The sequence below is a fragment of the Vipera berus genome (genome assembly GCF_964194415.1).
Source record: "Vipera berus genome assembly, chromosome: 1".
Lineage (NCBI taxonomy): Eukaryota > Metazoa > Chordata > Lepidosauria > Squamata > Viperidae > Vipera > Vipera berus.
The window spans coordinates 334,972,839-334,997,084 of record NC_138202.1 but is presented as its reverse complement, the minus strand read 5'-3'; the positions used below and the strand labels follow the sequence as shown (position 1 = coordinate 334,997,084).

The 24,246-nt window shown below is 39.9% G+C and overlaps 1 protein-coding gene across 3 annotated transcripts in view; it reads left to right on the top strand.

The window, feature by feature from the left end:
* ELP3 (elongator acetyltransferase complex subunit 3) overlaps positions 1-24,246 on the top strand; it is a 189,001-nt gene that overhangs the window by 1,438 nt on the left and 163,317 nt on the right. For all 3 annotated transcript variants that reach the window (XM_081345107.1, XM_081345108.1, XM_081345109.1), the window contains exons 2-7: positions 3,004-3,103; positions 4,045-4,183; positions 7,454-7,524; positions 8,765-8,828; positions 10,372-10,440; positions 12,203-12,357. In XM_081345107.1, coding sequence (XP_081201233.1) covers positions 3,004-3,103; positions 4,045-4,183; positions 7,454-7,524; positions 8,765-8,828; positions 10,372-10,440; positions 12,203-12,357 — 598 coding nt within the window. The remainder of the gene's footprint in view (positions 1-3,003; positions 3,104-4,044; positions 4,184-7,453; positions 7,525-8,764; positions 8,829-10,371; positions 10,441-12,202; positions 12,358-24,246) is intronic.

Here is a 24,246-nt window from a genome sequence, read left to right as displayed (position 1 = left end):
TATGATTTTCAAATAAGCTAGGTGTCTACTTACAGTAATTATCATATCCTCCAGTCCATGATTATTCTGTGTGAATAACTGTTCCTTAGAAAAGAACAAATTGTTGCTTTAGGAAAAAATATAATTCCTCCAAGAACTCTTTCACTATTACCTTCCTTTTTGAGTCTTCAAACATCCTTGAGGAAAGTTAACTAGGGGTGACCTAATCATTTTCACTTTGTCCACTACAGTATGTACTACAGTTATCTTGCCTATTATCTGAAGGCAGCATTTCCTCAGCTCTCATCATCTACCACAGAGCAGTGTAGAGGCCACATTGATTAGTACTAAAGGTACTTGTGTTCTGTGATTCAGGTGAATAGACTTTGGGCTTTGACAGAAGAGAAAGACTATGGTGGGATGAAACTCACAAATGGAACACACAGCTAGAGGGATTTAAATTATTTAAAAGAAACAGACCAAACAAAAGAGGAGGTGGAGTTGCTCTCTATATAAGAAATAACTACATCTCTACAGAAATAGAGCACAACAACGATGAAAACCAGGGGTCTTCAAACTTGGCCCTTTTATGACTTGTGGACTTCAACTCCCAGAATTCCTCAGCCAGGCATGCTGGCTGAGGAATTCTAGGAGTTGAAGTCCACAATTCATAAAAGGGCCAAGTTTGAAGACCCCTGATGAAAACTGTCTTGAATGCATTTGGGTCAATATAAAAGGGGGGGAAGTGACATTGCTATAGGCCGCCCAACCAAACAGGAAATAGATGATCTTTTTTGCTAGTATTGTAACTAAGGTATTGTAGGAAGCACATCACAAAAGTAATGGGGGACTTTAATTACCCTGATATCAACTGGGAGACAAACTCTGCACCAAGTGGAAGATCAAACTAATTCCTGACAAACCTAGCAGACAACTTTGTCTCCCAAAAAGTAGAGAAGGGAACTAGGGGATTAGACATATTGGATCTAATCCTCACTAACAGAGATGAAATGATAGAAGGTGTTGAAGCCACAGGAACCTTGGGGGGAACTATTTAACTCATTTTTTGCATCTGTCTTTACACAAAGGGAAAAACAGTCTAACCTATCAAAAACAGTGCCATAAAAAACAATAGAAACACAAGATAGGCAAGAAAATGGTAAGTGAGCACCTGTCCAGCCTACATGAGTTGAAATCATCAGGACCAGATGAATTACAACCCAAGGTTCTCAAGGAACTGGCAGATGTGATCTCAGAACACTGAACTATATTTTTCAAAGATCCTGGAACACTGGGGAACTATCGGAGGACTGGAAGAGAGCTGATGTAGTTCCCATCTTCAAAAAAGGGAAAAAATAGATCCAGGGAAACTATCAGCCTGACCTCAATACCTGGGAAGATTCTGGAAAAGATAATCAAACAACGAATCAGCAAACATCTAGAGGCAAACAAAGTCATTACTAAAAGCCAACATGGGTTTGTCAAAAACAAATCATGCCAGACAAATCTTATTGCATTCTTTGACCAAGTGGCAAAATTAGTGGATCAGAGGAATGCTGTGGATATAATTTACTTGGACTTCAGTAAGGCATTTGATAAAGTAGATCACAACCTACTACTTGATAATATAGAAAAATGTGGGTTAGATAGCATCACCACCAGATGGATTCGTAGCTGGCTGACCGGCCACACTCAGTGTGTGGTCCTCAATGGAACTGCATCTACATGGAGGGAAGTGTGTAGTGGGGTGCCCCAGGGCTCTGTTCTGGGCCCAGTGCTCTTCAACATCTTCATCAACGATTTGGACGAGGGGATGGGGAACTCATCAAATTTGCAGGCGACACCAAGCTGGCAGGAATAGCCAATACTCCAGAAGATAGGCTTAAGATACAGGAGGATCCGGACAGACTTGAACACTGGGCACTATCTAACAAAATGAAATTCAGTGGTGAAAAAAGTAAGGTTCTACATTTAGGCAAGAAAAACCAAATGTACAGGTATAGTATAGGTGGTACCTTGCTCAATAATAGTAACTGAGAGGGATCTTGGAGTCCTAGTGGACAGTCAAATATGAGCCAGCAGTGTGCTGCAGCTGCCAAATCCAACACAGTGCTAGGCTGCATTAACAGAGGGATAGAATCAAGATCACATGAAGTATTAATACCAGTTTACAATGCCTTGGTAAGGCCACACTTGGAATACTGCATCCAGTTTTGGTCACCACGATGTAAAAAAGTTGTTGAGATTCTAGAAAGAGTGCAGATAAGAGCAACAAAGATGATTAGGGGACTGGAGGCTAAAACATATCAGGAACTGTTGCTGGAATTGAGTATTTTTTTATTTATTTTTATTACATTTATATCCCGCCCTTCTCAGAAGACTCAGGGCGGCTTACAAGCTTAGCAGTAGCCTTCATTCTATGTATATGCCTGCTTGCTAGGGCTTTCACACACACCCCAAGCGGCATTATTACAAAGTCAGCTTAATTGCCCCCATCAATCTGGGTCCTCATTTTACCTACCTCGGAAGGATGGAAGGCTGAGTCAACCTTGAGCCTGGTGGGATGCGAACCTGCACTAATTGCAGGCAGCTGGTGTTACTTAAGGAGGCATCAGCCCACTGCTCCACCAAGGCTCTTTATGTCTAGTTTAATGAAAAGATGGACTGGGGTGACATGATAGCAGTATTCCAGTATTCCAATATCTCAGGGGTTGCCACAAAGAAGGCAGGACAAGAAGCAACGGATGGAAACTAATCAAGGAGAGAAGCAACCTAGAACTAAGGAGAAACTTCCTGGCAGTTAGAACAATTAACCAGTGGAACAACCTGCCTCCAGAAGTGGTGAATGCTCCAACACTGACTGGACAGCCATTTGTCTGAAATGGTATAGGGTTTCCTGCCTGAGCAGGGGGTTGGACTAGATGACCTCCAAGGTCCCTTCCAACTTGATGATGATGTCTGAGAGCACAAGTAAGTTTACATTTGTATACTTGCACAGATTCTTTCATAACCCTTCTGTTTTAGGAGATCTCAGCCGAGCAGAGCTTATGATGATGACTATAGCTGATGTCATCAAACAACTCATTGATGCCCACGACGAGGGCAAAGATGTGAACTTAAACAAGTGAGTTGCCTTCTATTTCTTCTTTGCTCTTCATCATTTTACTGTTTCTGTCTTCCCCACTTTAATGGGAAAGGCTGTGCCCTGTAAAAGGTTTGTATCTGAAGTTCTAGAGAGCTTATTATAGCAAACCTAGGTTGGATAGAATGTTGGTGTATCAGATTTTAGTGAATAGCAAAAGGTAATTGGAGATAGGTCTCTATGCCATGAGCAGCTCTTTAGTTGATCATCAACACCTTCAAAAACCCACTGACAACCAAAGCAGCTCGTGGAATACTGGTTGTTTATGCATTTAGTATCACATCATTACTTGTGATACTGAATTCTAGACCAACTATAGCTTCTGAGTTAATCTCACAGACAGCCCCATATATGGAGCAATGCCATCCGATCCAGAACCAAAAATAGATTTTCAGATCTAGGCAGTCCCTAAATCCTTAGCCACTCAGTCTTGCTAGTTTGAGCTTAAGTTTGTTCCTCTCTATCCAGAACCTAAGATGCTGAGATAGAAGCTTAAGAGCATCATTTGGCCAGCCCAAAGATTAAATAAGTGCAATAACTGATATCTAACCCCTTGCTAATAGACAGCCTCACTCAATGGCTTCATGTAGATATTGAATAGGATCAGAGAGAGAATAAATTAAATCATAAGACTCCATCCAAAGACAAGAATATAGGGCTGGAGCTCTTCCCTCCTTTTAGTACTAACTTTTTTTGTATTTGTTATAGCATACTCCAATGTAATTGTATTGAAGAAAAATATATATAATAGAAGGAACCTGAAGCTTTTTGGTTATTATTAACCATAGCATTAACAATCTCTTATCAAGGCAAGTTCAAATATTGATATGAACTGACATGAGTTGAAATCCAAATAATCTGGAAAGCACCAGGTTGCCTCTCCCTGTTATATAGCCTCTAAATTGCACAGCTTTCAATTTCAGGATTAAAACAAGGACGGCTGCCAAATATGGCCTTTCAGCACAGCCACGCCTGGTTGACATCATTGCTGCTGTCCCCCCTCAGTACCGCAAAGTGCTGGTTCCTAAGTTGAAAGCAAAACCCATCCGAACTGCTAGTGGGGTAAGTCTTAAGAGTCTTTTTCATTCATAAGGTCCCAGAGTTTGTGATAAGAATTTCCACTTGAAAAAAATCAGTACTATATCTGAGATCTTGGGAGATCTGAACATTGCAGAATTCATTTGTTTTTTCTTAAAATCTGATATTCCCCACTTGGAACTGTTTGCAAGATATGCATAAACATAAAAATAAACTATATACTTAGAATTAAAGAATACAATGACTTTGAACAGCTGCTGAGCACATGAAATTGCTAAGAATGAAAAGTTAATTCATTTTGTGTTGCCTTAAACAACTTTAATGTGTAGAGAAGAAGTAATTTTGTTGTTGCAATGAACATTTGTTGCTGTGTGACAAAAAATCTACTAGAATATTCTGAATTTGCCATTCCTAAAGTACCGTATGAAAATAGATGGGCTAGTGGTCTGACTCTGGCCTGTATTGAGGCAACTTCAACTTTCTGCTCTAGGAATGTTACGTTTCCTTACTTTTATATTTTTCCTAGGTAAACTAGTTAATCTTTTCCAGTTACTGTTCTGGCTTGACCAATAGATGTAATTGTCAAATCATCACAGATATGTACATATTTTTTGAATTCAAATCCTTTTAAATTAAAAACACCTATCACAAAATGCCTCTCTTTAAGTGCAAAATTATTTGCAAGTTTTTGTTTCTATTTGCACTTATTTACAGTTAAAAAGTTATCATTGCAGCCTTTTTAGTACTTGCAGCAATATTGCATGGAGAAACTCAAATAGATTGAACTTCTTCTTTTTTTATTAAAGAGTTTTACAAAAACAAAATTTTACAATATATCCCCAAATCCCCCCCCCAAACCCCCCCCCCACTTCCTAGAGCTAAATACAGGATTATAGTTATAATAATCATATTCTAAATAAAAATTATGCATAATATACAATTAACCAAATTCATAATGTGCTTTAACTCCCCTTTAACATAACTACATACAAAGTACCAATAACAATATCCCACTAACATCTACTCATAAGCTAAATGGAACTTTTTAGTCCCATATTTGTTCTGAATATAATCTATCCATCTCCTCCAAACTGAAATATATCTTTCCTGTGAATGATCTTTCAAGTAAGCAGAAATCTTAGACATTTCTGCAAGATTCGAAACTTTAAACACCCATTCTTCTACAGTGGGCAAACTATCCTTCTTCCAATATTGTCCCACCAGTAACCGTGCTGCTGTTATCATATTCAACATCAAATTAGTTTCTTTAACATCACAATCTACAACAATACCCAATAAAAACAATTGCGGAGAAAACTTTATCTTTCTCTTAAAAATCTTTTGAATGTTCCACCAAATTTTAATCCAAAAAGCTTTTATATTTCTACAAGTCCACCACATGTGAAAATAGGTGGCTTCTAAACTACCACATCTCCAACATTTAGACTGTAAATTAGGATACATGTTAGACAACTTCTTGGGATCCAGATGCCATCTATAAAACATTTTATAAAAATTTTCTCTTAAGTTTTGAGCCTGAGTAAATTTAACATTTCTGACCCAAATTATCTCCCAAGTGTCCAACAAAATTGGTTCCTGAATATTTTGTGCCCACTTTATCATACAATCTTTAACTAATTCCGTTTCCGAATCCAATTCAATTAAAGCATTATATATCCTCTTTATATGTGCACAATTTAAATCTCTAATTTGTTTTACTAAATTTTGATCTGTAATTGTGATGCCAACCTTTTGGTCTAACTTCCACCTAGCTTTCAATTGGGTATATTGAAACCAAGAGTAACTTATGTTTTCTTGTCTTAACTCATCTAATGATTTAAGTTGCCAATCATTCCCTTGCAATCTAAGTAGTTCCTTATAAGAAACCATATCCAAACTTACTCCCATAGATACGCCCTCTATCGCGTGTCCAGGAATTCCCCAAATCGGTATTTTATAATTTAACTTATAATAATACTTTTTCCAGACACGCAATAAAGCACTTCTAAGAATATGGGATTTAAAAGCCCTGTCCACCTTCTTATCGTAAAGCAAATATGCATGCCATCCATATACCAAATCCCATCCCTCAAGATGAAGTATTCTCTTATTAGTTAAATTAAGCCAATCACTAACCCACATCAAGGCAACTGCATCATAATACAATTTCAAATTCAGCGCCTTGAGTCCCCCTCTTTCCCTATAAATAGATTGAACTTTTCAATCTAAAATTATTAGATTTTGCAAAATCATTATTGACAGACCACAGCTTTGCCTGCCACACTTACAGGGAAAGAAAAGAATTTTCTCTTTAGGTGAAAGTAATGGTTGTTCAAGCAGTTATAGTCACACACTGATTTTCTTCCTTGGCCATTTTGTATCCCCAATATTTATTTGTGTAGTAGCTTCAGAGAAGTTTGGGAGTAGATTTTGGAAGTGCAGGAAAGAATTTCCACTTGCTCTTGTTTTATCAGCTGAATAAATTCAACTGATAAATACCCTCAGTGAAGTTTGTTTTCAGTGTATGAAAACTATCATCTGAGGAATATTAGCTAAATAGTTTATATATGTTTAAAAAAATATCCTCACCTGCTTTCCAACCCCCTTCACTATCTTGCTGAATGCACGTCTTAGCTTGGATGTTGCTTAAAAGATTGAGAGAATGGCAGAGTTTGTCTATTTTAATTAATTACTATTTGAGATTAAGGTTTTGTTGCAGCAGTTAATTTAGTTTGCTGCCCATCTATGAAGGGATTTGATTTCAGAAGGGTATCTGCCTATAAAGGATAAATGAGAAACCTCCTCAAACTGAACTTTGCTCCAGCTCTATATAATGTTCTTGAGAACATATGCAAAGGATTTCTGATTGTTACTGCCCTGGAACTGGTATCTCATTCATATACTAACCAATCCTCGTTAGCTTTATGAGATCAGTCAAGGCTTGCTAAATGCTGTAATTTGTCATCCAATGGTAAAGCAATAAATAATAAAAATAATCGATAGAGAGTAGGCACAGTGCTATTCTATACTGTACATATCTTTTCAAAAATTAGTTCTATTGAGTCTAAGGTAATGTACTTTGAAAAACAATGCTTGTGAAGTTGAAAAATTAAATGGTTACAGCTTCCTTTAGTGATTTTCAGGAAAAGTTAAAGTGATTAGGGAATAGCTTCAGGATGTTCTAAACAGAACAGTTGTTTTAACCATTCCTACAACTGTTGAGGATTGATGTATTTGCTGTATACAAAAAGACCACATATTTAATAACTTCTCTGCAATATTCCTTTCTTTCAGATTGCTGTTGTAGCAGTAATGTGCAAACCACATAGATGTCCACATATTAATTTCACAGGAAACATATGCGTGTGAGTATGCCTAATAACATGTCAGAATATCTTAAATACCTAGCCAAAACATAGATTTTCTTGTTGGCTTGTTTTTTCACTTTTTCTTGTTTAGAATCTTTTGTACTGGAGTAAAAAATAAATCTGAAGGAATGCATTCAGCTTCATTTAAAAATAAATTCCTAATAATTGTAAACATCTTTTTTAGACTCATCTAAAATGAAGCTTGCATGGATATGTTATTATTTTTCTATAACTATGGTGCCTGTTCTTTAAGACAACCTTTTGGGCATCAGGGACCGGTTCCGTGGGGAGAGGTTTTCCCATGGAACGGAGGGGGTGTGGTTTCACATGCTGCCTGCATCCCACGGATGGGGCTTCGCTTGTTTGCGCAGACCAGTTCCTGGCATGCTGCTGCCTAATGCCGGTCCATGGACCAGGGGTTGGGGACCCCTGCTTTAAGATATAGATGCACAACTTTTTTCAGGCGAATGGCTAAACTTGGCATTTGATAGTTGTAACAATAGTATTCTAAAAAGAAGATATAGCCTAAATGTAACCTTATTTTCATGTCAATTTTCAAACCTGAAGCGACTTCAGCCATATTTTAGGAAACAAAAGTACTGAGTAACTGCAATTCAGTGCTTTTTTTTGTAAGTGTGCTCAGGTGATGGATTTTTCCAGGATGTGTTTTTTTTAATAGTAATATGGGCCTGGGACTTCAACCTTGCTTTGTGGAGTTGGGAACAATTTACGTATAGATTTGCTTTGCATATTATATTAAACAATGGTTTTCCTAATAAACAGTTAACTATGGTTTATAATGGTTATTGCACATAACACTCTGAGCCAGTGCCAAAGAAACTGCATTATGCTTTAGCATTATACAGCCATGGATTTTTCTAGTAATCCTCATTATCAACTTAGCCTTTCATGAAACAAGGCTAGGGTTGGTTTTTCTAGTACATCTAAACCACTCTTTAAATTGGAATGTTTCTGGTTCAGTTCTTTCTACTGTCTTGAAGTAGATCAGGAGCCTAAATCGAATTCCTTTCCTCCTCCTGCTTCCTAGGGGTTGGATGTATTTAGGTCAGTAGCCTGCTTCCTACAGGGGTCACTTTGAACGTTCATTGAAACAGTTCTTTTGCCTTCAAACATCTGCTATTCATTTAAATGTACACAGCCTATAGGTTGCCAACCCTTGCCTTTAATAATATACTCAACCTCCAGCTATGATTTCATTTTTTTCTTGAAAATGTAGATACTGTCCTGGAGGGCCAGATTCTGACTTTGAATATTCAACACAATCTTACACTGGATATGAGGTACTGCTATCATGGACCTGTTGCTCCTATTTCAGGGGAAAAACCAATACATTTACTATAAACCAGAATATCAGAAATATTAGGGGAGGACCAGTTTATTTTACATTCATAGAATAGTGGTGGCTTTGGATTTTTTCCCCTTTCTTTCAATATTTCACAACTGGAGTTCTTTTCTGGTAATTATTAGTCTCAAGTGCAAGAAGTGTGAGATGGTCATTCTTGATATAATATATGAAGTATCCAAAACACAGTTAGAATTGAAGAGATGGTTGTGGGTACAGATAAGTATGCTTTCTACATTGTTGTAGTAACACTGTTAGATTGTTACAACAGTTTCCCCAACCTACTGGTCTTCTGGAGTATGTTGGATTTCATCTCCCCTAATTCTCATCCAGAATAGACAATGCATGTGGAGGACTTAAGTTCAAGAAAATAGTTAAAAGAACTACATTTGTGAAGTAGTATATTAATATACTAAGACTTTTTCAAATTGTGGCTCCAAAAGTGTGCCATTACACCTCCCCTTATCTTCATGTAATATAGCCACTAAGAGAGGTGTCTGTTTTTAAAAAGACACTTAGTTTTTTATTGATAGCTGACTCAGTCTGGCGATTTGCTGAAGTCTGATATATGAACTAGAAGCAACTGTTTAAGAAATTACATTGAATCAGATCCCTGTTCCCTTAACTCCTTAATCTATCCACACCACATACTTTGGATTGCTTTGAAAATGGAGATTTTATATAATTATTCTATAATTACTCTATTAGATGGAGAGTTATTTATAAAATCCCATTTGGTCAGGTTTCTAGAACTCTTCTGGACATTGCTACTTAAGTGTCAAATTTAATGTAATAGAATTAATTATTAAATAGAAGAATGGTCATCTTTGCAACATGTAATTTATATTACATAAATTTTAGTTTATGTACTGAATCTGTTAACTTTTTTTTAATATGCTGAGCACTATTTTTGAGCAAGATTGTATTATCCTCAGTACACCAAAAGCTCAACACTCCTGATCTAACAAAAATAAAATTTAATAGTACAGTACAATTCAGACTTTGGATTTGATGTATTATTTGCCATCAAGTCAATATCGACTCTTAACAAACACATACTGTAGATTTTCTCAATCTGTCCATAACCCAAGAGTTCCAAGTCTTCACAGAGTACCATTTGCCACTGTGAGTGAGTCCATCCAACTTGCTAATGGTTGTTCTCTTCTTTTTCCTTCTAATGGGTCAGCATTAGAATCTTCTACATCAGGGGTGTCAAACTCGCAACGTGACGTGTCACGACTTTTTTCCCATTGCCGGCAATGGGATGGGCACGGTTTCACCATGAAGCACCTGGCTTGCAGGCCGGCAGCTTGACACCCCTGTTCTACATACAGCTAAATCCTTATATAATTGGTCTGAAGTACTATAAGGTAATTTGATCTTGATCATTTGTACCTGAAGTGAAAGGAGTTTGAAGTATAGACGCTTTAAAACAAACTTGCTAGTGGTTTTCTAAGGAATATTGTTTTGATTTCTTGTAGCCAACATCTATGAGAGCCATACGTGCCAGATATGATCCTTATCTCCAGACCAGACACAGAGTTGAACAAGTAAGGATTTATTATGGTGGGAGAATGGGATGATGGTGGGATAAAAATAAAGCAATTTAGTTCTTTGGTAGCTAAATGTGAAGCTTGGTCTTCAATTGTGTCCATGATATTAAATAAATATATTTATTAAAACCAATTTAGCATTCATGGAGATTAACCAATTGACAAAAGATTCTTTCACATAGAAAAGCATCAGTAAAAACGAAAACTGAACCAAAAGAAAAATATGCTAAATGCCAAATGATTACAGTAAGGCAAAGCTGGATCTGAAGTTTCACACCCAAAGCATCTGATAAATGTTTCCCTTCTTCCAACTTATCTTTTAACTGTTCAATTACATTCAAGCAAATTGTTGTAACAATCCCCGACTTGGCAAGCTGGATGGCATCACATTCCATTTCATGACCTTGGAACTGCCAGCGGCTCTCACAGGATGGCCCAAAGAGTAGTTTTGATTCTTCCTTATCCCAGCCTCCCTTCTACCTCCTCACAGATTCCTCCCTCCATTGCCTATGGCAGACTGGCATCTGGCAAAGCATGGCTGTAGCCGGATGGCAGTCCTGACAATTACTCAGCTACTGCAGCAAATTATTTGGGCTAGATTAAAAATGTGCACCAAACTCTGAACCTTTTTCATTGAAAAGATTACAATTTTCAAGAGGGAAAGAGATCCCAGTAATATGACCTATGCTGCTTGGACTTTATAAGTTAACTTCTTGAATGGTGATCTGCAGAGCTCTTGCGCCAGATGTTAATCATTCTCCACCATGTTATTTTATTCATAAAGTTATCTTACACTGAATAAGACCATTTACTTTTTTAGCCAAAGATTATTTATATCATCTGCCAACAACTCCCTTACAGGTTGAGAAAGTAATCTTCCTCTACAAGTTTCCAAATACTATTCAAAATAAATAAATGAATAAATATAATTTTTTATGAAAACCTTGGGGTGAGGAAAGCAAGAATACTCTAAATATTCTACCCTATCCTTCCATATTCTTGGAATATCCTAGAACATTAATGGCTAGAGATTAAGGAGAGGCATAACATAAGCATTAGTAGAACTCCAGGGAAGAGAATTCCAAACTTCAGGGGCTGTTAAGAAAGAAGGTTTGTGAATTAAATGGATAGCTCAATATAACTTTGTTGTTTGTTGTTAAAGGACACTCAGTGAGGAATCTAAAATAAAACTGCTAATACTACAATGCTTGTTTTATACAAAGCTGTGAAGTAACCTCACTTGAAATATCTTTTATATATATATATATATATATATATATATATATATATATATATATATATATATATATATATATATATATATATATATATATATATATATTTAAGTATTTGTCAAGGCTTTTTGAATGGACCTTGCTAATTAACTCTTTCATTCCTGTTTTGGCCCGACTCAGGGCTTATCCACAGGACATAGTCAACTTATGACAGCTCATTATTTGTGCAAATTATTCAAATTGCTAATAAAGAATTTGGGAGGCTAAGATGATCATTTCGAACTCTTTATGTTCTCATCAGTTAGTCATACCCTTTATCTGAGATTCGAACCTGGGCTGATTATATATCAGGCAGTGTTTTAATATATATATGTATATGTATATGTATATGTATATGTATATGTGTATATATATATGTATATGTATATGTATATATATACATATAATATTTTATATATTTTAAGCAGACTTAAAATATGTGGTAGGTTTTGGCATGGTTCAAAAGACTGATCTTATTTTTACAGCTGAAGCAGCTGGGCCACAGCATCGACAAAGTGGAATTCATTGTGATGGGTGGAACATTCATGGCTCTTCCAGAAGAATACAGAGATTACTTTATCCGTAATTTGCATGATGCTTTATCAGGTCATACTTCTAACAATGTAGCAGAAGCAGTCAAGTAAGTACCTTATGCAGCAGATACTTTGGTGTATTGATTAGTTTTCTATGTTAATCTGTTTATTGTACCTGAGAGTTGCATCATATGGATGTTCACAATTAAAATTAGCCTGATGTCTTTAAAATTTTCTGGTGAGGTTTAAAATATTTTGAAAAAATATTGTAAAAATCATTAAGACCAACAGTGATACAGTGACTGTATGGAAGCTGTTGTACTGTTAATGAATCAAAGACTACTAAAAAAGGATCAAAAGCTTATACCGAAGTCTGTTCCTGCTGATTAATTCAATTTTCTTGTCTCTACTCTTGCTTATTCAAGAGAGAGAATGAGAATCAAGGCAAAAGTTGGGGAAATGAAATGTTTTATGAATTATGAACAGATAAAAATTGCCAAATAATTAAGTCAGGATAGCATCTGCCCAAGAAAAATATGTCCTTTATGATAATATAACAAAAATGTGGAACTTGCTACCAGCATCAACCTCAACAGTTAAAAAGTAACCAATGTATTGCTCATTTTAAAATAAGACCATGGGGAAATTGAATTAATTGAAGGCCATCTTGAGTGATTTTTATCTTAGGAAAATTGGTAGAAAGCAGCATTAGCTTTAGTAACTAAAGCTAACATCTGTTGAAGATGTTTTGCAAAGGTAAAGCAAACCAGCCGCCTGGAATTGCTTTTGGTTAACTCTTTCACCAAGTACTTCTGATTAAATGTAACCTTCCTGGAATATATCTATGGAATAACAATAGACTAAAGTAGCAAATTATAGACTAAATAGATAAAATTTATTGATTTTTGTTGCTGAGGAACATTTTTAAAAAGGGGTGGTTGGGTTTTAAGTAGTTGTTAAGTGATGTGGAGTTGATGGTGAGTAGTGGTGCAGTCCAGTTGGTTAATGTTTATTTATTTTTATTTATTTATTTGTTTTTATAAATCGCCCTTCTCCCGAGGGACTCGGGGCGGTGTACAGAATAAGGTAGGCATACAGAATGAACAATAGTGAAAAACAAACAATAGTAAAATACAAACTGCGACCCCAGATTAGAGCTATAAATATCTATTCAGGCCAGACCGGACTGCTGGAACAGATAAGTTTTTAATTCGCGCCGGAAGGTGCGGAGGTCGGGGGCCATCCGGATTTCGGTTGGTAAGCTGTTCCAGAGGGCTGGCGCACCCACTGAGAATGCCCTCCCCCTGGGGGCCACCAGCCGACATTCCTTGAGCGGTGGCACCCGGAGGAGGCCCTCTCTGTGGGAGCGCACAGGACGGTGGGGTGCTGACATTGGCAGAAGGTGCTCCCGTAGGTAGTCCGGACCCATGCCATGTAGGGCTTTGTAAGTCATTGTTAGCACCTTGAACTTCACACGGAAGGCAACTGGAAGCCAGTGCAGTGCACGGAGGAGAGGTGTGATATGGGAGTATCGGGAGGCTCCCAAGAGTGTCCGTGCCGCTGCACTTTGCACCAGTTGAAGCTTCCGAGTGGATCTCAAGGGCAGCCCCAAGTAGAGAGCGTTACAGTAGTCTAAGCGAGAGGTCACAAGAGCATGGGTGACTGTACGTAAGGCATACAGGTCCAGATAAGGCCGTAATTGGCGAACTAGTCGAACCCGGGAGAAGGCCCCCTTGGTCACAGCTCCTATGTGATCTTCCAGGGAGAGCTGCGAGTCAAGGAGGACACCCAGGTTGCGGGCCCTATCAACAGGGGGTAGTAACTTGTCCCCGATGTTAAGGGATGGGATGTTCTGAGTATCCTGGCTTGCTGGTACGTACAGCCATTCAGTCTTGTCCGGGTTCAGTTGAAGCCTGTTCCTCCCCATCCATTCCCGGACCGCTTTCAGGCAGCGAGACATCACGTCGAGGGCATCACTGATGTTGTTTGGAGTTACCTAATTAAAATATAAAACATTTAAGAAATTCTGAAAAATCCCTAGAAAGTCTAAGCATTCCAATCTTTCATATAATTTGGGCGGGACATAAAACATCTCTCCTTTTATCATTGAGCAGATAATAAGTTTGTGGATATTAGTGAGATTCACAGACAAGATGAGAAGAATTTAGGTCTCTGCCTTTGAAGTGAAATAAATATTATTGTCATATTCTAAAACAGACTTTTGTGAAAAAAGGACTGTAAAACCATGTGAAGCAGATACAGTGTTCATTCTAGAATCTTAACAATTTCTTTCCTCTGGAGGGCAGCACATACTTAAAATAGTTTGTTAGAATTTTCCCCCCACTTAATTTCCCACAGTTGCTCTTCAGGTGTAATTTGACTGTCATAAGTTAAATATAAAAAATATTATATGGGCAGGAATCCATATATTTAGCTCCTTCTCAGACTATTGAGCTGGCATGCTGCCAACAGGGGTCTGATATTCATTAATCTTTCTTGAAGGCAGTTGCTTGAAACACTCAAATTGACAGTTTGTGTGTACATGTATTCAGACAGCTATACAGAGAAAAGCTGTAGATGTGTGGTGCACCTGTTGCATGCAGTATGTTCCCATGATCAACTCTCGCATGTTCAAGTATGAGTATGAAGGTCACCACAGTCAGTTCTTATTAACATAGACTAGGTTTCTCCAATTTAGTGCCTCTGGATTTGTTGGATCACATCTTCCACAATGCCTAAACAATCTATGTTGGCATAACCATACATAAAAACAATACCTTAATCAAGAAACTACTAACTCAGACAAACAAGCTAACGGTGAACAACAGCCCAGTCAAGGAACCACAAAGACCACTTCCACGAACGCTGACAGAGCAAGCCACTAGCATATAAAATAAGAACAAACCCCTCTCCCTTTTAGCACTGATGATGTTACCTAGTTTGATAATGAAGTGTCTGCAAGAAAACAACCAAGCTCAGAAAACACCAAGGACCTCACAATACAATCCTGAGCTACAAATTTTCTCTTCTATTGATAATAGCAAGCTAGCTAGAATAGTTCAGTTTCCTATGCAGTATTCCTGCATTTCAGTTATCAAATGATTATTTTATGCTATTTTACATTGTTTTGTAGTTGCTTTTCTTATATTTTAAAATCCATACTCTTTTGTAGAGATGTGTGCATATGTATACATAAGAAAACCGTTAGTCAGAAACATAGTTGTCAGCTTACAGCTGAAACCCCAATGGAGGAAAGGCAGACAGCAGGTAGTGATTAAAATAGATGTATGAAGAATGTATTAATCATGATTGACATGTCCTCTTTTAATGCAAGACATTAAGACTTACTGGCAAGCTATAATCCTGGAAGGGTGTTTGGTTTATTATATTATAGAATTTGAATGTACCTAATTACATATTAAGGGACGTGGTGGCTCAGTGGGTTAGGACGCTGAGCTTGTCGATCAGAAGGTCGGCAGTTTGGCGGGTCAAATCCCGAGTGCTGCGTAACAGAGTGAGCGCCTGTTACTCGTCCCAGCTTCTGCCAACCTAGCAGTTCGAAAGCACGTAAAAATGCAAGTAGAAAAATAGGGACCACTCCGGTGGGAAGGTAACAGCGTTCCGTGCGCCTTTGGCGTCTAGTCATGCCGGCCACATGACCACGGAGACATCCTCGGACAAGCGCTGGCTCTTCGGCTTTGAAACGGAGATGAGCACCGGCCCCTAGAGTCGGAAACGACTAGCACGCATGTGCGGGGGAACCTTTACCTTTACCTTTTTAATTACATATTATTCAACCTACCATGGTTAAACAAAGTTAGTCCAAAGTGCTGAAGGAGTCATTATTAATTAAATTGAATAAGTCCTATATAGCTTGATCCCTTCAATAAGCAGGGATCTGGTAGTACATTTTCAAACAAAGGTTTTCTCATGTTATTGAAGCATAAGATTTGTGAGCTATAGCTCACTTCATCAGATGCAATGGAGTGGCTAGACTGATGTCAGATTTAAATTGGAATGAGTCAGAGGGGTATTGCTGATCAATTGGGTGAAAAATTGCTTGTGTATTATCACCCTTTCATTATATTGCATCTGATGAAGAGAGTCATAGCTTACAAAAGCTTAAATCTCTTAATACAATTCGTTAATCTGAAAGGTGCTTCTAGCTTTCTTCTGATATTGGCCTACCATAGACTAATACCATAGACTCTTCCTATGATATCTGATCCCTTCATTGATCAAAATATCCTAGCAATACAAAGAGATTGTTACATTGGTAACTGCCAAAAGGAAGTCCCACAGCTTTTCTCAACGTGGCTCCTTTAAACGTACTTTAAATATCACATATACAGCACAGATTGTCAGTGTAGTATAATAGTTAAGGCATTGGAGATAGATCAATTGCCCACTCAGTTGCAGAGGTCAGTGGTGACTTTTTCAACACATCACATTGAATTGTTGCAAAGATTAAATTTGGAGAGACTTTCCCATATATACTGCGTTGTGTTTTCATGTTCAAAGAGCTATTCTGGAGGACAGAGTTGAGGAAACATTTTGTTTAAATGTCTTTAATCATTAATTTAGTTTATAAGGCTAGCTGATTGAAAGTAATTTAAGATGCTTTCAGAATGCTTTAAAAATGCCACTTGGGACCAATGCAATAATAGGGAAGAGGCATATATTTCTTGGAGAAACTTCAAGCCTAGTTTAGATGAAGGGGTAGTGAGTTTTTCCAGAGCGGGCAGTGTCTGTTTAGTTCAGTGATGGCAAACCTATGACACATGTGTCAAAGATGACATGCTACAACATTTTGGGTGACATGCCAGTATTCACCAACACCCAACAACTATTTTTTGAAAGCATGCCCCATTCTCGTGTGATTTTTGGAGGCTGCAAGAGAACGGGATATGCTGTCATGTGGGCACCGGTGCCTCAAAAATTGTACAAGAATTGGATATGTGAGAATGGGGCATGTTTTTCAGAGGCTGCGGAGAGCACGTGAGAATAGGCTGTGTTCTGGGGCAGCCTCTGAACCCTCCCAAAATTGCAGGAGAACAATTGCGGAGGTCATAAAAAAAGCAGTCTATGAAGCTACATCAAGAACAAAGGCCTTGTGCAACCCCAGAGGAACCTCAGGTAGTAGGCCGCAGAGACCTGTCAACAAAAAGAGAACACCATCTGAATATAAGTGGGGAGTGCTGGACCCTGGGGCAGTTGTACCGATCCAAAAGGATTGTACACGTTTTGAGTGACATCGGTGATGCTAGGGCCAAAGTCGAAGCTCCAACCTTGACCTCAGACCCAGCCTCAGGGCTGCTGTTGACTGCCACTGTTCAGCGTGGCCTAGATTTCAGATGGGGGAATAGAGAATTGTTTCTCCTTTGTTGATATGTGTGTGTATGTGTGTATGTGTGTGTGAGAGAGAAAGAGAGAGAGAGACATGCCAGCAATGTCAAGTTAGATATTTTATAAATTTTTGACATGCTTAGCTAAAAGGTTCACCATCACTGGTTTAGCTGGTATGCCTTACTTTGTTCTCCTGAAGAATCCATAGAGTGTGTAGAGGTGGTCCTCGGTTCTGGTCATAATTGGGACTGGAACTTCCATCACTAAGTGATGCAATCATTAAGTAAGTGATCGGGTGACCCCACTTGATCTTACTTACTTACTTACTTATTTATTTGCCATAGTAATTAAGCAAACCATGGGGTGTTAAGCAAATCCATCTTCCTCCATTGATTTTGCTTTTCAGAAGCCAGCTGGGAAGTTTGCAAATCATGATGACAGGAGCCCGGGACACTGCAATCATCATAAAAACATGCTGGTTGCCAAGCACCCCAATTGCAATTATGCGACCATAGGGACTCTACGACAGTCGTACATCATTTCTTTCATCGCAGTCATAACTTTGAACGTTTGTTAAATGCTTATAACTCAAAGACTACCTGTATAGCAATGAAGTGCACTGCTCTGCTTTTTCGTAACATATTATATAAGGGCAGCAAACTTCTATTTCATTATTATCTTAACTAATTCATAAAGCATAAATGTCATCCTGATTGCTAGAAATACTTTTCTGAAATACTGTACTTAACATGGTATAAAAGTTTACAACTGGAATTAACAAGACTGGCATTAAGCAAGGAAATTGCTTAATGTATGCCTATTAAAAATAATGTATCAGACAACGTAAGCACTTCTCTGTGTCACACACACACACACACACACACACACACACACACACACCACACATATACACAGTTTTCATGATAATTTTTTTTAAACATTCACAGAAGCTTGAGTAATTTAAACAAATATTTTTTAGACATTTTTAAAAATTATTTTGGCAGATTGGATCTCAGGTGGTAGTATAAGAGCACAATAGGATTTTTAGAATGGCATCAAAGGAGAAGAGCAGCCTTTGCCCACCTCTCCACCTTCACCTGCATTTAACTAATATTTCTTTCACCTTCCTTTTAGCACAGTTAGGGATGATGAGGGTTGTGAGTCAACGCAGCTGGAGAGAAGCTTTGAGGAGAAGACTATTCTAGACAGCATTAAAGCAACTTCTGGAAGTCCTATTTGCACCTCGTATTCAAGCCTTTAAATGTACATTGTCTCCAATGAATGGCCAATCAGTTGTCTACTACACTGAATGGAACTGGAAATTCTCCTGATAATCCAGCTCCTTATAGAGTTATGTTCTGTGCCCACAATAAAAAAAATAGTCCATGGGGTTCCTACAAGCCCACATATTGCTGGCCTTTACAGAAAAAATCCAGCAGAAGTGTGTTTTCAAGAAGGCATTGCATGAAGGAGCCTCAGTGTTTGGGATAACAGGACCAGCCACTGACCTAATGACAAGGGCTTTTCTCTTTCTAAAGAATGCCTGGCACGGCTAATGGGAAGTTTTTTAATTTTATCTCTTGAGAACATGAGGCCACTAAAGGGATTTCAGTAGGCTTTCCAGATCCCTATCAAACAAAGCCTATCTGGGGATTTAATGATTACGTGGATAAGGCAGAGGGCATCACATCACAGCTGTCTGCATGGCAATCATCATTCTGTTGTGACCTGACTTTGTTGTTTAGAGAAAGGGTTTCACTTCTAGGCATTGAAACACAGAATTCTGGAGGAAACTGGGAGGAGGGGAAGAGAAAGTGATTTGAACAGGAGCACATAGATGAACTTGACTTTTTAGATGGAAATAAACTGGATTTTCTTTATCTTACTTTTTCTTCTGACTCATTTAGGGGATGGAGGAAATGTTTGCCAAAACCTATCCAGTTCTGACTCATGATTTAAAAACTTGAGTGAAGTCCAAGAAAGTTTAACTTGGCCATGAAGTTTTTAATAACTTTTGGCGGAGAAAAGAGGTAGATAAGACCTTTAATTATATGTCTTTTGAACAGGCTTAAAGAATTTTAAACAAATTGGAGCAGAGGCAAGTTGGCAGAAGACAGATGGGTGTGTGTGTGCTTTTATCCTTATCCTGCCAATGGGAAGAGTGCTGGGTTCTCGTTTTACCTGCCAGAGATTTAATTTTGCATTGTGCAACTTTATGCACATAATGTCGTCAGTTATTTTTATTTGGAAAATAAAATTCATACTGTGAATATACATATATATATCCTTAAAGAAGAGATGAGAATCAGTTAAGGCAAAATAGAGGAAATCCTGGAAAAGGAGAAGGTGAGAGAAAGAAACTGAAAATAACTCCACCTTGAGTCTTTTTTTATATAAGAGAGGGTAGGAAGAAACATCGACAGGCTTTCAGGTTTTTATTCCAACAGTAAAGTAATTACTGTAATTCTTGTCTGTTTCCTGGTATTGCTGTTGTTGTTAGCTGCGAAGTCGTGTCCGACCCATCGTGACCCCATGGACAACATTCCTCTTCTGGAGTGCATTTAAGCTCACGCCTACTGCTTCAGTGACTCCATCCAGCCACCTCATTCTCTGTCGTCCCATTCTTCTATTGCCCTCAATCTTTCCCAGCATGAGGCTCTTCTCCAGTGAGTCCTTCCTTCTCATTAGGTGGCCAAAGTATTTGAGTTTCAACTTCAGGATCTGGCCTTCTAAAGAGCACTCAGGGTTAATCTCCTCTAGGACTGACCGGTTTGATCGCCTTGCAGTCCAAGGGACTCGCAGGAATCTTCTCCAGCACCATAGTTCAAAGGCTTCAATTCTTTGGCACTCAGCCTTTCTTATGGTCCAACTTTCACAGCCATACATTGCAACTGGGAAGACCATAGCCTTGACTATATGCACTTTTGTTGACAGGGTGATGTCTCTGCTTTTTAGTGTGCTGTCTAGATTTGCCATGGCTTTCCTCCCCAGGAGCAAGCGTCTTTTAATTTCTTGGCTATAGTCCCCATCTGCAGTGATCTTGGAGCCCAGGAAAATAAAATCTGTCACTACCTCCATTTCTTCCCCATCTATTTGCCAGGAATTGAGAGGGCCGGATGCCATGATCTTGGTTTTTTTAATGTTAAGTTTCAACCCAACTTTTGTACTCTCCTTCTTCATCCCAATAAGAGGCTCTTTAGTTCCTCTTCACTTTCTGCCATTAGAGTGGTATCATCTGCATATCTTATCTGCATATCTTGGCAATCTTAATTTCAACTTTTTATTCATCTAGCCCTTGCCTTTCTCATGATGTGCTCTGCATATAAGTTAAACAGGCAGGGCGACAGTATACAGCCTTGGCGGACTCCTTTCCCAATTTTGAACCAATCAGTAGTTCCATGTCCAGTTCTCACTTTTGCTTCTTGACCCGCATATAGGTTTCTCAAGAGACAAATAAGATGGTCTGGTACTCCCATCTCTTTAAGAACTTGCCACAGATTGTTGTGATCCGCACAGTCAATGAAGCAGAAGTAGATGTTTTTCTGGAACTCCCTAGCTTTCTCCATGATCCAGCATATGTTGGCAATTTGATCTCTAGTTCCTCTGCCTCTTCGAAGTCCTGCCTGTACTTCTGGTAGTTCTCAATCCACATACTGCTGGAGTCTAGCTTGTAGGATTTTAAGCATAACTTTACTAGCATGAGAAATGAGTGCAATGGTGCGATAGTTTGAACATTCTTTGGCACTGCCTTTCTTTGGAATTGGAATGTAAACTGATCTTTTCCAATCCTGTGGCCACTGTTGAGTTTTCCAAATTTGCTGGCAAATTGAGTGTAGCACTTTTACTGCATCTTCTTTTAAGATTTTGAATAGCTCAGCTGGAATACTGTCACCTCCACTAGCTTTGTTGTTGCTCAGCTTTTCTAAGGCCCACTTCACTTCACATTCTAGGATGTCTGGCTTGAGGTCAGTGACCACCTCATCGTGGTTATCAGGGACGTTAAGCTCGTTCTTGTATAGTTCTTCTGTGTAATTTTGCCACCTCTTCTTAATCTCTTCTGCCTCTGTTAGATCCCTGTCATTTTGGTCCTTTATCATGCCCATTTTTGCATGAAACGTTCCCTTCATCTCTCCAATTTTCTTGAAAAGATCTCTGGTCCTCCCTATTCTATTGTTTTCTTCTATTTCTTTGCACTGTTCATTTAAGAAGGCATTCTTATCTCTTCTAGCTATTCTCTGGAATTCTGCATTCAATTGGGTGTATCTTTCTTTTTCTCTTGCCTTTCACTTCCCTCCTTTCCTCAGCTATTTGCAAAGCTTCCTCAGACAGCCATTTTGCTTTCTTGCATTTCTTTTTCTTTGGGATGGTTTTAGTTGCTACCTTTTGTACAACGTTGCGAACCTCTGTCCATAGTTCTTTAGGCACTCTGTCAATCAGATCTAATTCCTTAAATCTATTTGTCACCTCTACTGTATATTCAACAAGGATATGATTTAATTCATACCTGAGTGGCCTAATGCTTTTCCCTACTTTCTTCAGTTTAAGCCTAAATTTTGCAACGAGAAGCTCATGGTCTAAGCCACAGTCAGCTCCTGGTCTTGTTTTTACTGACTGTATAGAGCTTCTCCATCTTTGGCTGCAGAGCACATAGTCAATCTGATTTCTGTGTTGACCGTCTGGTGATGTCCATTTGTAGAGCCGTCTCTTGGGTTGTTGGAAAAGATTGTTTGCTATGACCATCGTATTCTCTTGACAAAATTCTGTCAGCCTGTGCCCTGCTTCATTTTGTACTTCAAGGCCAAAGTTGCCTGTTATTTATTCCGATTATCTTTTGGCTTCCTACTTTAGCATTGCAATCCCCTATGACACGGGTCGGCAACCCGCGGCTCCGGAGCCGCATGCGGCTCTTTGAGCCGTCTTCTGCGGCTCCCAGCCGCCCGGTGCGCGCGCACCTCTTCGAACGGGCAGTGGTGCGCGCGCACCTCTCCAAATGGAGAGTGGCACCGCCCGTTTGGAGAGGTGCGCGCGCACCTCCCTGAATGGGCGGAGGTGCGCGCGCACCTCCCCAAACCTTTGGAGAGGTGTGCGCGTACCTCCGCGCGAACGGGCCGCGGCGTCGCTCTTTGAGGAAGCTGCCGCGGCCCGTCTGCAAAGCTGCCGAAAGCGGCAGCTTTGCAGATGGGCCACGGCAGCTTCCTCAAAGAGCGACGCCGCGGCCCGTTCCGAGAGGTGCGCGCGCACCTCCCCGAATGGGCGGAGCTGCGCGCGCACCTCCCCAAACCTTTGGAGAGGTGCGCACGTACCTCCGCGCGAACGGGCCGCGGCGTCGCTCTTTGAGGAAGCTGCCGCGGCCCGTCTGCAAAGCTGCCGAAAGCGGCAGCTTTGCAAATGGGCCACGGCAGCTTCCTCAAAGAGCGACGCCGCGGCCCGTTCCGAGAGGTGCGCGCGCACCTCCCCGAATGGGCGGAGCTGCGCGCGCACCTCCCCAAACCTTTGGAGAGGTGCGCGCGTACCTCCGCGCGAACGGGCCGCGGCGTCGCTCTTTGAGGAAGCTGCCGCGGCCCGTCTGCAAAGCTGCCGAAAGCGGCAGCTTTGCAGATGGGCCACGGCAGCTTCCTCAAAGAGCGATGCCGCGGCCCGTTCCGAGAGGTGCGCGCGCACCTCTCCGAATGGGCGGAGCTGCGCGCGCACCTCTCCGAACGACCGGAGGTGCGCGCGCACCTCCCCAAACCTTTGGAGAGGTGCACGCGTACCTCCGGGCGAACGGGCAGCGGTGCCGCTCTTTGAGGAAGCTGCCGCGGCCCGTCTGCAAAGCTGCCGAAAGCGGCAGCTTTGCAGACGGGCCGTCGCCGTCGGGCAACCGGGAACCGGTTCCATCTCACTTTTTAAAAAAATGGCAACCGCGTGCGTTCGCGCATGCGCAAAAAACCGCTTTGCGCATGCGCAAAATGTTTTTTGCGCATGCGCGTGCATGGACACACGCACGCGGCTCCCAGTTTTTTTAATTTGTGATGGAACCGGTTCCCGGTGGCTCTTTTCTTTTTTTAGGTTGCCGACCCCTGCCCTATGATGATAAGGACATCATTTTTTGGTGTTAGTTCTATAAGGTGCTATAGGGCTTCATAGGTCAATTTCATCCTCTTCAGCACCGTTGGTTGGGGCATAGACTTGGACTACTGTGATATTGAATGGTTTGCCTTGGATTCGCACTGAGATCATTCTGTCATTTTGGGGATTGTATCCCCTATTGCTTTTCCTACTCTTATTGACTATGAAGGCTACTCCATTTCTTCTGAGGGATTCTTGCCCATAGTAGTATAACTGATGGTCATCTGAATTAAATTCACTCATTCCTGTCCATTTTAGTTTGCTGATTCCTAAGATGTCGATATTCAATCTTGTCATCTCTTGTTTGACGACATCCAGCTTCCCTTGATTCATGGATCTTACATTCCTGGTTCCTATGGAGAAAAAAATCTTTACAGCATCGGACTTTCCTTTTACCACCAGATACATCCACCGCTGAGCGTCCTTTCGGCTTTGGCCCAGTCGCTTCATTCTTTCTGGCGCTACTAGTACTAGCCCTCTACTCTTCCCCAGTAGCATATTGGACACCTTCTGACTTGAGGGGCTCACCTTTCAGCGTCATA